Below are 12,334 nucleotides of genomic sequence, written 5' to 3'. Positions count from 1 at the left end.
AATGTACAACAATTAGGTCAATGTACTTGATCTCGTAATTGCTGTCAATGGCTCATTGACCAACAATGAGAGCTTAAAACAATGTCCTCCTTTTTGGTGCAGCACTCTCGACCCCACACACTCACACACACACAAACACACACACACACACACACACAGCCTGAAGGGAAAGACTAAATTTGGGTGGTTACGTAACATGTCCTAATTGATCACACAAACAGAAAGAAAAAAAAATGCTGATGTCAACAAAAAAATCTGGAGTTTATTTCCTTCAATAAAAAAAACATACTGTACATGAAATGCCTTCTCCAACTGCAATGAGTTTCGGTATCCCCCCTCCCTAGCTGAGGAGAATGCTTAGAGAAGAGACTTTATACTTTTAAAGCACTAAGCCTTAGTGTGGGCCTGGTGGGGACAGGAAACACAACAACTGTAGGCAGGAGAAAAGTGAATAGAAGATGCCTTAGACAAAACAGGAGACAAACACCAGGATGGGTGAGTGGTTATGCATAGTACATTGAGTAGACCACACACCTTGAACTTGACATATGATATCATACTGATAACTGACCTAGAATGATGACCTAGACTAGAGTAGGCAACTGAAAGCTTTATATATGACATACATACCATTTGCAATGGCAACCTTTAACACGAGTGTTGTATGAGGCCTGATGAATACATGGTGCAAAAAAAAAGATTCCAGCTTATTATTATATATTTTTTACCACAGAAGTGATGATGTGCAAAGCAGCCTGAGTGTTTTTATATGATAAAAAGCATGTCAAATGACTCCCTGACAGATTGGTGCACTTCCATGAAGTGCTTTGTGTCGTCCTTATGATGTATGCCCGTGATCCACTGACACAGGCCTCCCATTTTTTCACGAAAAAAAAAAATGAAATATGAACAATCGCAGGATGCAAACATGGGGGAAACAAACCAGCAATCGTTTATTCCTGGTCTCTCCTCAAGTCGTGTCGTGTAGTGGTTTCAGGGCGTCCCTGCCATCCGTAAGTGTTCAGAGGAGTTTGTCAAGATGAGCTTTGTCTCCACCACACAAGCTTACCCAACACCCCCCCCCCCTCCCTGGCTCCCACTGTATCCTGGGAATTGTAGTTTTTTCAACACCCATTGCTCCTCCATGTCCTTAGAGCACTCTCTGCCGCCACCCCGGGACACTTGCTCATATACCTATTCATGATAGGCAGTGACAATATATACCATATATATACATAAACATACATATAAATACACATCTATGCGTGATGGAAGCCTTTTTTGTGGCATGGCTGCCCAGTCCTCCTGGTGTGTGTGTGTGTGTGGTGGATGAGGCGTAGCACAGGCGTAGTGGTCCAGCGCAGCCGCTGTGGTGATGTGGCTCGGCGAGTCCGGGGCTGTCCCGACGACAGGCTCGGCTCACACCTCAGTCCCAGTGACGAGCCGCAGCTCAGCAGGGTCAGAGAGGAGAGGAGAGGAGAGGCCGGGGGAGGAGGAGAGATGATGAGGGTAGAGGAGAGGAGGAGGAGGAGGAGGAGGAGGAGGAGAGCTTTATTTCCAAAGCGTCAGACCCCTGCCGCGCCCGTAAACCCGAAAAGTCTGTGAGGCGAGGTCGCTCCCTGAGCCGTAGGCTGCGCCTGACTCTGTTCCTAGCATCCTAAGTCTCGCAAGGTCTCGTTCCAAACCACTCCGACAAACTCTCTCTCTATCTCTCTCTCTCTCTCGCTCTTGCTCTCTCTCGCTCGTCCTCTCATAAACTGCTTCTATTGGTCGTCCAGGTTGTAGCAGTGGGTGTCGCCTCCCCCTCTCCCCTTGTAACCCGGCAATGGCTGACCATACTTGTCCACACACCAGCAGAAGCCACGCTTCCGTCCATTGGATGGGCGACACTGTGGGGGCAAGAAGAGAGAGAGAGAAAGAGAGAGAGAGAGAGAGAAATCACTGATGAGATAAAAACAGCTTTACAAAGCTCCCACAGTGGTTTGCTTATAGCCAGTTTAGGCTTGAATAGAAAACAGTGGCAGAGGGGATAGAGGAATCATATGGCATCCGGGATTCAATGATTTGAGAATACTGGTCACGGACTTGGTCTATTGGCCTACAGGTGAAACAATATATGTTGAGGGTGTCTGTCACTCTAGCCATAAAAACAGAGGGCATGGTGTGTGTGTGTATGTATGTGCACACACACACACACACACACACACACACACATACACACACACACACACACACGCACGCACACACACACACACACACACACACACACACACACACACACACACACACACACAGAAGCCTGGGGCAATAGAGAGTTCCATGCGGCCAACACAAGCAGACAGAAAATCAGGGTCAACACCATTCGTCTGCCCCCTCATCCGTGCACATGTGCCCTGTCAGCAGTCACCGCACAGTGCGCAGGTATATTTTCAGCCGTCGCTGCACAGTGCACAGGTATATTTTCAGACAGCGTTTTATGATCAACTTCCTGTTGCCAATGCGCGCGGCGTGCACTGAAAAGGTAAACAGAGAGCTGCTAAAATATTTGCTTAGGCCCGTTTGCGAACAAGCGAGCGCCAGGCTTCTATTTTCAGAAGACCCGCTGGCCAGTACAAATCATCTGTTGCTGATTATACCCCCGTGGCCCTCAAATTATGGGTGCAACAAATGACTTGCAGAGCACTGTGCATTTCCCCCTCCAGGGCTGTTATTTTACTGCCAATTTTACTAAAGGTCAGAGTCCTCCCCAGTAAAAACATCCAGGCCAGTCTCCAGAGAGCAGGAGACAGTGATGACTCTCTGCACGGCTGTTGCAAAGCCCTGGGGGACCGCCGCGTGTCGGACGGGAGGCTTTTTGGTGCGTTTATATGAAAGAGCCGTTTGAGGGGACAAAGGAGAGGGAATGCTGTATAGTTGCATGGTGGGAAAATGAGGCCACTACTCCCAACGTACTACTCACGTGTGAGTAAGCTAGAGACCCTTCATATTGTGTTACGTTGGAGCCAGGGGAAGTAGTGTACAACGCCACATGGTCAAATAATTCAGGGATGTTTTCACAGCAGGAACCAGGCATCTCCACATTATTGTTTCTCCTGCTCAGTTACACACCTTAAATCCATGTATTTGTTTTGACATCAGTACAAGACACAAACAAAGAAATATAGTTGCTTGGCTGTAATCTGTAAACCAGATTTTTGCTGACTGAACTCGCTGAACTCGCTGAAGTGATGACAGGTGGTTGCCAGTTGATTGGTGGCGTAACTGTATATCTCTATGTATTTGTCTGCTGTGAAAGACAAACTAGGGACAGATTTATATTTATTTTAACTGAATGTGATATTGTTTTCCTTTAAGGGCTGTGTGTGTGTGTGTGTGTGTGTGTGTGTGTGTGTGTGTGTGTGTGTGTGTGTGTGTGTGTGTGTGTGTGTGTGTGTGTGTGTATGTGTGTGTGTGTGTGTGTGTGTGTGTGTGTGTGTGCGTGTGTGCGTGTGTGCGTGTGTGCGTGTGTATGCATGTGTGTATGCATGTGTGTATGTGTGTGTGTGTGTGTGTGTGTGTCTGTGTCTGTGTGTGAGAGAGAGAGAGCATATGTGAATACATCTTCAGTTATTTTTAGAGGGGTATTTTCATTGCAACCTCCCAGCTTCCAGTATTCTGCTAATTAGGTTGGAGCATCACAGAACAGCGTATACACCATGTGGTCTAAATATTTTAACTGTGTACACCCTAATGAAGGCCTGGTCTGAAACATCTGCGCTGATGTTTCCTTGTGCTCTGAGCAAATAAAGAATTTGCCAATGTAAACTATATTGGAATAGCTTGTATATTTGAACACAAGGTTTAATGTTCTGCATCCTTTAACCAGCCTGGAGGTCCACAATGACCCCATATCACTGCATCGAATCTATATAAAAAGTCTACATTAAACAGCATATAATGTATAATAAAAGTCAGAATTTCAAATAAAACCGTCTTGCAAAGAAGAACATAATCACTTCACCATTTCGAATAATTGAATGAGACCCTAGTCTCCATTAATGAACAATGCATACATTTATAGCTAATGGCTACAACATCTCCTAAATGATTGAAAGTAAAAGCCATGGCAACCACAAAAGTAAACACCATGCCATAAATGACCACCACTCCCTCAACTATGTTGTTTTTTTCCCCTTCTAATATAAAATCACCACGGTAATAAAACATGGGAAGATAATGAGGCTCCCGGTGGTGGCCTGTTTTTAAAAATGATTGCAGGTCAACAAGAAGACAACCATTAGGCCGCGCCTGCCATGTTGTATAAATATTGCTCTGGCAAAGGGATGGCACGGGGGGAATAACTGCCTCCATATGAGCCCATAACGGGCCCTCATTTATTAAAACCCGATTGTGGGCACACCACACGGGCCTGGACGCCTCGCGGCGGCTATTTTTGGGGCACGCACAATTATGGCCAGGGTGCCGATGGCCACCTTGACGTCGGTCCCCCCCAGCGCCGCCTGGATGCAATGGGAGACGGCCGCTGCGTCAGCCGGCGCGCCGAGCCCGAGCCCGAGCCACGCCGCGCCGCGCCGCGCCGCGTTCTTCTGGACATGTGGTTCTCCTCTATCTTGGGGACTGCCGGTAAGTTGTGCGGGGAGTCTGTGACGCACCCGTGTGGTGGGGTAGACGGGGTGGCGGTGGCAGGGGCGCAGTGTTCTGCCCTCACATCTGACTCCAGTTAAAAGAACGCGAGCCTTGGCCATGTGGCTGCCGAGCAGGCCGAAGAAGAAGAAGAAAAAAAAAATAAGAGTGTGTTACGCGTGTGTTACGTGAGCGCTGCTATCAAACGGTGCCCTGCGGTTCATACGTCAATGTCCTCCTCCAGTGTCCCCCCGTCCTCCGTTCCATCTCATTCCTGTTTACGAGCACAGCCACTGGGCAGGGCTGCTATCCTTGACTCGCCATGGCAGGTGAAAAGAGATGCGTGGCCTTGTTGGGAGAACGTCAACGACAATATGATGAGGAACACCTCAGCATCTGCGCCTCTGGTTTTACAGGCCCGGAATGGCGCACCCGTCCTGTGATAACAGGTCTTCAGCACCTTGGACAGAGATCATTTGACCTATTGGATGAAACCTATCACGTCCCCACCAAGGCCACTGTGATAGCGCTTTAATGTCCTCCTCTCCTCGTCCCTGCTTACCTCCCATAAACATGTCATGTGAAGAGCCACACAGGGCAAAACAAGGTCAGGAGGTTGGGCTATAATATTGCTGTCATCCACTGGGTTATTCCAAATAATGAGTTGCTCTCACATACACACACACACACACACACACACACACACACAAGCAAAAACACACATATGCTCACATACAAACTATCTCTCTCGCTCTCTCTCTCTCTTAAGCTGTACACAAACAGCCAGTGATTCGTTGGTCACTTGTCGCCTCAAAAGAGGAATCTTAGTTCTTTGTCGTATGAGAGCTCACGCCGCTATTGTTTTATTTGGCCTGTATTTGCAGAAAAAAACGACACCATTTGATTCCTATGCCATGGTCCCTCCTCGCTGCTCTCGCTTGGAATGTGGCTTTACCTGTCTTTTCTTGTAGAAGCCCTTTTTGTCACAGTTTGGGATGCGAAAGCGTTTGGGATTGAGGATGTCCGTGACCTTCAGACTGTTGAGGATGCTCTCCATCTCCCGTCGACACGGACCCTGCAGGACACGGAGGACAAACAGCACCGTTAGCACTGACCCAAACTCCACCGGCTGGACAGGAAGCAGTCGGAAGCAGTAGGAGGAGAAGCATGCTGTTTACTAACACTACTACTTATGCTCTTATCCAGAGCAACTGGCAACTATACAGAGACCAAGGGGCAGTCCGAGCAATTCGGAGCTCAGTGCCCTGCTCACGGGCACAACGGTGGCAACCATGAATGAACTGAACCCATGCTTGGGAGCCCAGTTCACTAACCACTACACAGAGGTGGACATCCCCGGGTCCAGAAAGTAAAAGCCCTGCCATATATTCTTTCTACTTATCATTATCATGATCTGATCTACCTGCCTGCTAATTAGGATTAGCTGGTTTACTAAATGGTTGGATCAAATACTTGGCAGGACTTTTACTTTCTGAACCTGGAATGTCCATGAAGTTGTATTTTCCCACACTTCTAACTGTATGTTGAAAAGTAAAGGCGTTTTTTTTAAGAAGACAACGTACACATGCCTGACAACCTCCCATGGCCCTCTTGACTGACAAGAAAAGTCTGAGCTGCTGAACTCTGTTTACATTTGCAGTGTGCAAAGGGGTGGTGTGGCTGGGCAACAAAACAGAGCAGCACACAAACACAGCAGACAGACACACACACACACACACACACACACACACACACACACACACACACACGCACACATGCACACACATGCACACACACACACACACACACACACACACACACACACACACACACACACACACACACACACACACGCACACACAGCAGACACACAGCCCAGCTCTGCTGTCCAGCTCTAGTCACTAATCAGAGGCCCGACGCCATGCACACCCCTTGCGTGCACATACACAGACACAGACACAGACACACACACACACACACACACACACACACACACATTCAACCTATCCAAAAATAATCCAAAATAGAACCACACACACACACACACACACACACACACACACACACACACACACACACACAGTCAGACAGGCACAAACTAACACAGAGTCACACAGACACACACACACACACACACACACATCCATAAAGGCCCTCAGCACATGGATGGATGCCACAGCAGGGAATTAGAGCCACGCTGGTAGGGTCAGCCACAAAGCACACGGCAGGAATCTCCCTGCTGGGGTGAGCTAGTGTCCACCCCTGGGACGATTCATCATCGCTATGAGAGAGTAGCCACACAGAGGGCACTGAGAGACAGAAGGATAGAATGAGAAGAACAAGCGAGAGAGCAAGAACAATACAAGTAATGAAAGAAACAACGAGTGAAAGAAGAAGAGAAAGGGAGAGAGAGAGAGAGAGAGAGAGAGAGAGAGAGAGAGAGAGAGAGAGAGAGGGTAACAGGGCCACCCATTACTCACAAATTCAGGCTCTGGCTTGGTTTCCAGGGAGAAGTTCTGCTGGTCCGTGTTGGGTCCGATGGGCACGTCCTCCATCTTGAAGCTCTGGGTCTTCTTGGCGTGCTCGCGGTCTATGACCCCTGCCTTGGCGTGGCTGTGGTAACGCGGGTGCTGCTGCCGCGGCGGGAGGGGGGGATACGGGAGGATGGCCGGTGGTGGCGGCGGCGGCGGCTGGGGGCTGGCGGCTGCCGTCGTCTCCTCACCGAGGACCTTCTCGCTGCCTGCCCGAGGGAAGGACACAGAGACAGTGCTCTCAGGGGAGAGCCAAAGACCAGCGGGACAGTGCTCATCAGACCGAATGGCACTCATGTCGGTCACTCTCTCCTGGCCATGTGCGCACCACATATTGCCTTATCAAGCATTACTGTAACGTTATATAATGGCCATGATACAAATCTGACAGATTCTGATAGAGTGCATCTCAGCAGGTTTTAAGAACAGCACAATGATGTGTTTAACAAATGTCAAATACCTAAGATACATGACATCCCTAGAATGCATTGTATTTGAGCAATGTTGCAAGGTCTGCATCCAATACAATTATTGGATGAACGCTGTCCTTCTCTGTCTTCAATATCTCTACCAAAACCAAGGAAGCCTCTTTGTAGATCATATATCGTAGATTATTAGCAAAAAAATCCAAATGAACTTTGCAACTAGCAGAATATTTGATGCTTCTAAGTATAGCAATTACATGCATAACCAACTCAAATAAGTAATGGGGACAATAGTGTCTTTTTTAATTACTTTTTAGCTATTTTATAAATATTTATTCCAAAGGTGCTCTTGCTTTGTATGTACAGTAGCATCAACCAGTTCATCATCACAATATTGTCAATCATATTGTGTGGAGGATCAAAAGACACTATGGTTTTATATCTTATTTGTGGTTTACACAGAGGTGAAATTAACTTGCCATTCACCTGTAAGGTGAAACCACAGCTAGTGTAAAGTTATCTTAGCCATGACTGTCAGTGTGGCAATATTGTTTTTCAAAGCACATCCTGGAAGGTTGTCCAGAGAACTTAAGTTGACCGAGCAATATTAGCTTTTCCTGTTCTGAATTATTAAACACAAACATCAGTGATATCTGCAAAAGGGAGAGTATAAGGTATCAGATATTTCTATCACGTTTGAAAACCAGCCTGTGTCCACAGAGCCTTATACAGAGTATGTGTTTCCAAACTTGCCACCTGATCTCAGTGTAGGTAAGTGACCTTTCCTAGTTTTCCCGTCTGATTATAACCAATGCAAAACAAACAAATAGCTGAATATAAAAAAAAAAAGCATATGGATACGTTTAAAACATACAGGATACCACACGGAGAGAAAACCTGCTATCTATCCAGCAATTTGGTGAATAACAGCTTCACATATACATGTGAGTACACCACCATTTGGCCAAAATGTTCCTGAGCCATCAGTAAATTTGAACAAAAAAATCATACATACTTGGTATAATGTCATAACCTGACCTGACAAGAGCAGCCTGCCAAGTTCTTCTTCCCTTCAGAAGCAGCTGCACATAGACACCCATGCACCGGCCAGAACTATGAGTGGTATGCGCATACGGCAACTCCTCATTATATGGACTAACAGGAGGGAGCGTATGGTCAAACAACATTTTGGGAAGTGATATGCCGATTCTTTTGAACAAAGACGGCAATAGTCACATGAGGCAGTCCAAAGCAATATTTACTGCGCCTATATCTCAGATAGTTCATTAGCAAACGAATTCTGAACCGTTACGCATGAGATTCCTTGGCAGGTACGTGGATTCGCTAAATATATCGCCGACTGAACCAGAGTCAATGACGCTGCGCAAATATGTGGTAACTATATCTCGAATAGAAGTTTACCTTCATTTTCCTTGCCCGATGCTGTGGTCCTTAACAGCTTTTTGGAGGTTGCGTTGGCGCAGATTCCACGTCCCTCCAGTAATGCTTGGAGTGGTTTAGCTTCCCCCGGCTGATGTTGGCAATTTAAGCCGAACCCGCATCTTCCCGTGTATATTCCACACGGCTGCCCGTGCGCAATGGCGCAAGTCAGGCAACAGCCACAGCCTGGCTCGCGTACTTTCTCCGCGCAGTCCTTGGGTATGGGCTTGCACAGCATCCGTGCGCCGGCATCACAAGGCTCACACCGGATCACCGGTCCCACTGCCCCCGTATAGCGCGCGACAGACGCCAGCACCACAGTTACGAATAAAGAATGAAGCCCAGTCACCATGGTGACGAAAGAAAGTACGGGTCTAAGTTCTTGTAGATATGGGTTCTTTGCCACTACTGGTCTAATCCATGTGAGGCACGTTTTTAAGACAACTTCACAATATATACCCAGGGACAGGACCACTTTTAGGCACACCCCTTCCAATGAATAATTTAACGAAAGGGTTCACTTCTATCTTCCAATATTCCTTGGAATGTGAAAGAGGTGGCGGTAGGTTAAAGCATTATACAGCAATATAGCCTATAATGTTTTATTATCCATACCAACATATTGATCTATATATACATGCAGCTCCATATCCAATTTGTACAAGTACATAAATAAAGTAAATAAACAAACAAACATATATAAACAGACTGACAAAAATCCACCTAGTAGATAATCGAGCAAATAATGGAACAGAATACACATTTTAAGGTTTAACGTTTTAACGTTTTGGTTTGGGAAGGGCATAAACTGACTTTATTAACAATGGGAAAACCTTGCACTTTGCAATGTGGCATAATGGTGTGCATGTGTGTACATTATTATTATTATTATTATTACATTACCTGTTTTTTTTCACATCCATAAATGTGTACCTCCAAATAAAGATGGTCGACTTTTGGAAACACCAATAGCTGGAAAGAGAGAGAGAGAGAGAGAGAGAGAGAGAGAGAGAGATTGACTAATGTGTGACTAGGGAGGTAACTAAGTGTTTAAGTATGTATGCACTTACACATGTCACCCTTTCATTGAAGAGAGATGACATCCTTGGAGTGTAGTACTGAAAAGTGTGGATGATTTATCCCATCCCAGAACAAATGACTCCATGCCATACACAAGCATGCACACCCACCCTCTATCTCTCTCTCACACACACACACACACACACACACACACACACACACACACACACACACACACACACACACACACACACACTCACAGACAGACAGACAGACAGACAGACAGACAGACAGACAGATAGATAGATAGATAGACACTGTTTGGTACAAGAATACATAAATTGCTGAGCTAAGAAGTAATGCCAGTATGCTATTGTCTTGGTTAATACCTCACTATAAACTGTGTAAATACAGCAACGTTCTGAAATTCCTTTGGATACATACAAATAATCATGCCCAGTCATAATGTGTGCATAGTGCTATATTTGGAGCGTTCACCTGTTGCCAATTTTCAGGGCTTTACCTTCTGTTAGACAGCAGTAATTCAATAACTGAATCGTCTATTATCTGAACCACATAACTTCTCACCATGTTGGCAATATATATTTTGCAGACTGCCCGTGAAAACAGACCTCATGTGACCAACCCAATATAGTGTGTTGACCTTAAACTTGTTGTTCCGCTGTCTGCGACCACTGGGGCGGGGGCCACTATCACTCCCTGGCCAGAACTGTTCGTGGGGGGGGTTGTAACGATGGGGGCAAAAATAGCAGAACATTCCACACCAAGACGCAGGAGATTCCAACGCGTAATTACACATTAAGAATCCAAAACGGCCACGGCTGAGTGCCTAAGGCCTGCTACTTTACATAAAACAGAGGAAACTAACATCAAAGTGACCGACGCAACGGTTTGCCATGCCATTGTGTCCTCTTTAAACTTCCTGGGTGGCATTATGCACTCCCGCTGTGAATGGATATGACCAAGGAACGTCCGCGCTACCGCTGAAAGTGAACTGGCAGGCCCTACAGCAGTGCCCCAGCGAATGGAATCTCAACTATTTGTCTCACATGATGCGCTGGACTGCGGCTTTCCCCTCCCCTCATCCGCTGCAGGCACCTTTGTATTACACCCTGGTTTTTTTAAATTATTATTATTTTTCGGTGAAGGAAGTGCATTAGCCACATGAATATGCCCGAAAGGTGTGGGTGGGATACCGTGGTGGTTACTGACAGTCCAAGAGTAAACTATGCAGTGGTTCCCAACCTGGGGTACAGGGACCCCACTAGGGACCCGCCAGAGATTGCAGGGGGTCTGCACAATGTTGCCTGGACTGAGGTTGTGAGGTGATCAAAGTTATATTTGCGCATATTAAATGTATAAAATCCCAATAACACACCCAGTTGGATAATCAAAACTATGTGTAATCCTAATTAAAACATATTTTTGTTCCACATTTATGTTCATATAGCTATTTATTACCTCTGACCTCTCAACTTAGCGTAAGCAACCTTCAGGTCAGGCTAGGCATTGGTAATTCATCCCCAGACCCCGATGTTGATTGAATAAAACAATGTCTTGTGTGTGTGTGTATGTGGGTAGGAGTTGGGCTCGGGGGCCCTGGCTTGTCTTAGACACAGGCAAGGGGGCCTCAAGGAAAAATGGTTGGAAAACGCTGAACTAATGCATTCTTTCATCTTATAGACATACCATGCCATCAAGATAAAGGCAGCTATTTCCAAAATCCAATGAAGGCGTCCATTTTTAGGTCAAGTATGTATTTTATGCAAGTATGTATTTATTGTTATACATCTAATAAGATGTGTCATTGTGTCAATTAAGTTATATCAATTGAGTGTTTCCATCTCAACAACTGCTAATACATATTATGTATTTGTTTGCTTTTGGACAGTAGTAGGTTACTTACTGTATACAGGCAAAACTGACACCCTAATCATCTGTACTCTTCAATACAATCCTTCTAGATGGCAAACTGCAACACACAGTATAGTTTCGGGGGAAAGGGAAAGCAAAGTGACAAAAAAATCACAGGAATTCAAGCTCTGAGCCAAGGCTCACAGATGGGGAAAAAAAGACTTAGTTTAACCAGCTGGAGGCCAGTGTTTCTGAGTGTACCCATGGACGGGTGGTGCAGGAGCGCCAGTGGTGCTGGCCTGCCCTCATTTCCTCTGGGCGCTTCCTGCTGGGTAAGTGTTGTGAATGCCTCGAGGAGGCTGGAGAGCTCTGTGGGGCTAGAATAGGAGCACTGCATGGCATGTAGCTTAGGGTGACCAG

The 12,334-nt window shown here is 46.2% G+C and overlaps 1 protein-coding gene across 1 annotated transcript; it reads right to left on the bottom strand.

Moving 5' to 3' along the window:
• Nucleotides 1–1,099: 1,099 nt before the first annotated feature.
• On the bottom strand, nt 1,100–9,371 carry LOC134099600 (insulin-like growth factor-binding protein 3). The gene is made up of 4 exons (XM_062552537.1): nt 9,002–9,371; nt 7,104–7,363; nt 5,579–5,698; nt 1,100–1,889 (listed from the first exon to the last, which is right to left on the bottom strand). Exons 1-4 carry the CDS (start codon nt 9,369–9,371, stop codon nt 1,764–1,766), a joined length of 876 nt encoding a protein of 291 aa, XP_062408521.1. The 3' UTR covers nt 1,100–1,763.
• Between the last annotated feature and the right edge of the window lie 2,963 nt (nt 9,372–12,334).

Source organism: Sardina pilchardus, chromosome 2, assembly GCF_963854185.1.
Source record: "Sardina pilchardus chromosome 2, fSarPil1.1, whole genome shotgun sequence".
Lineage (NCBI taxonomy): Eukaryota > Metazoa > Chordata > Actinopteri > Clupeiformes > Clupeidae > Sardina > Sardina pilchardus.
Note: the sequence above shows the minus strand (reverse complement) of the source record. Positions and strands in the feature narration are given on the sequence as shown.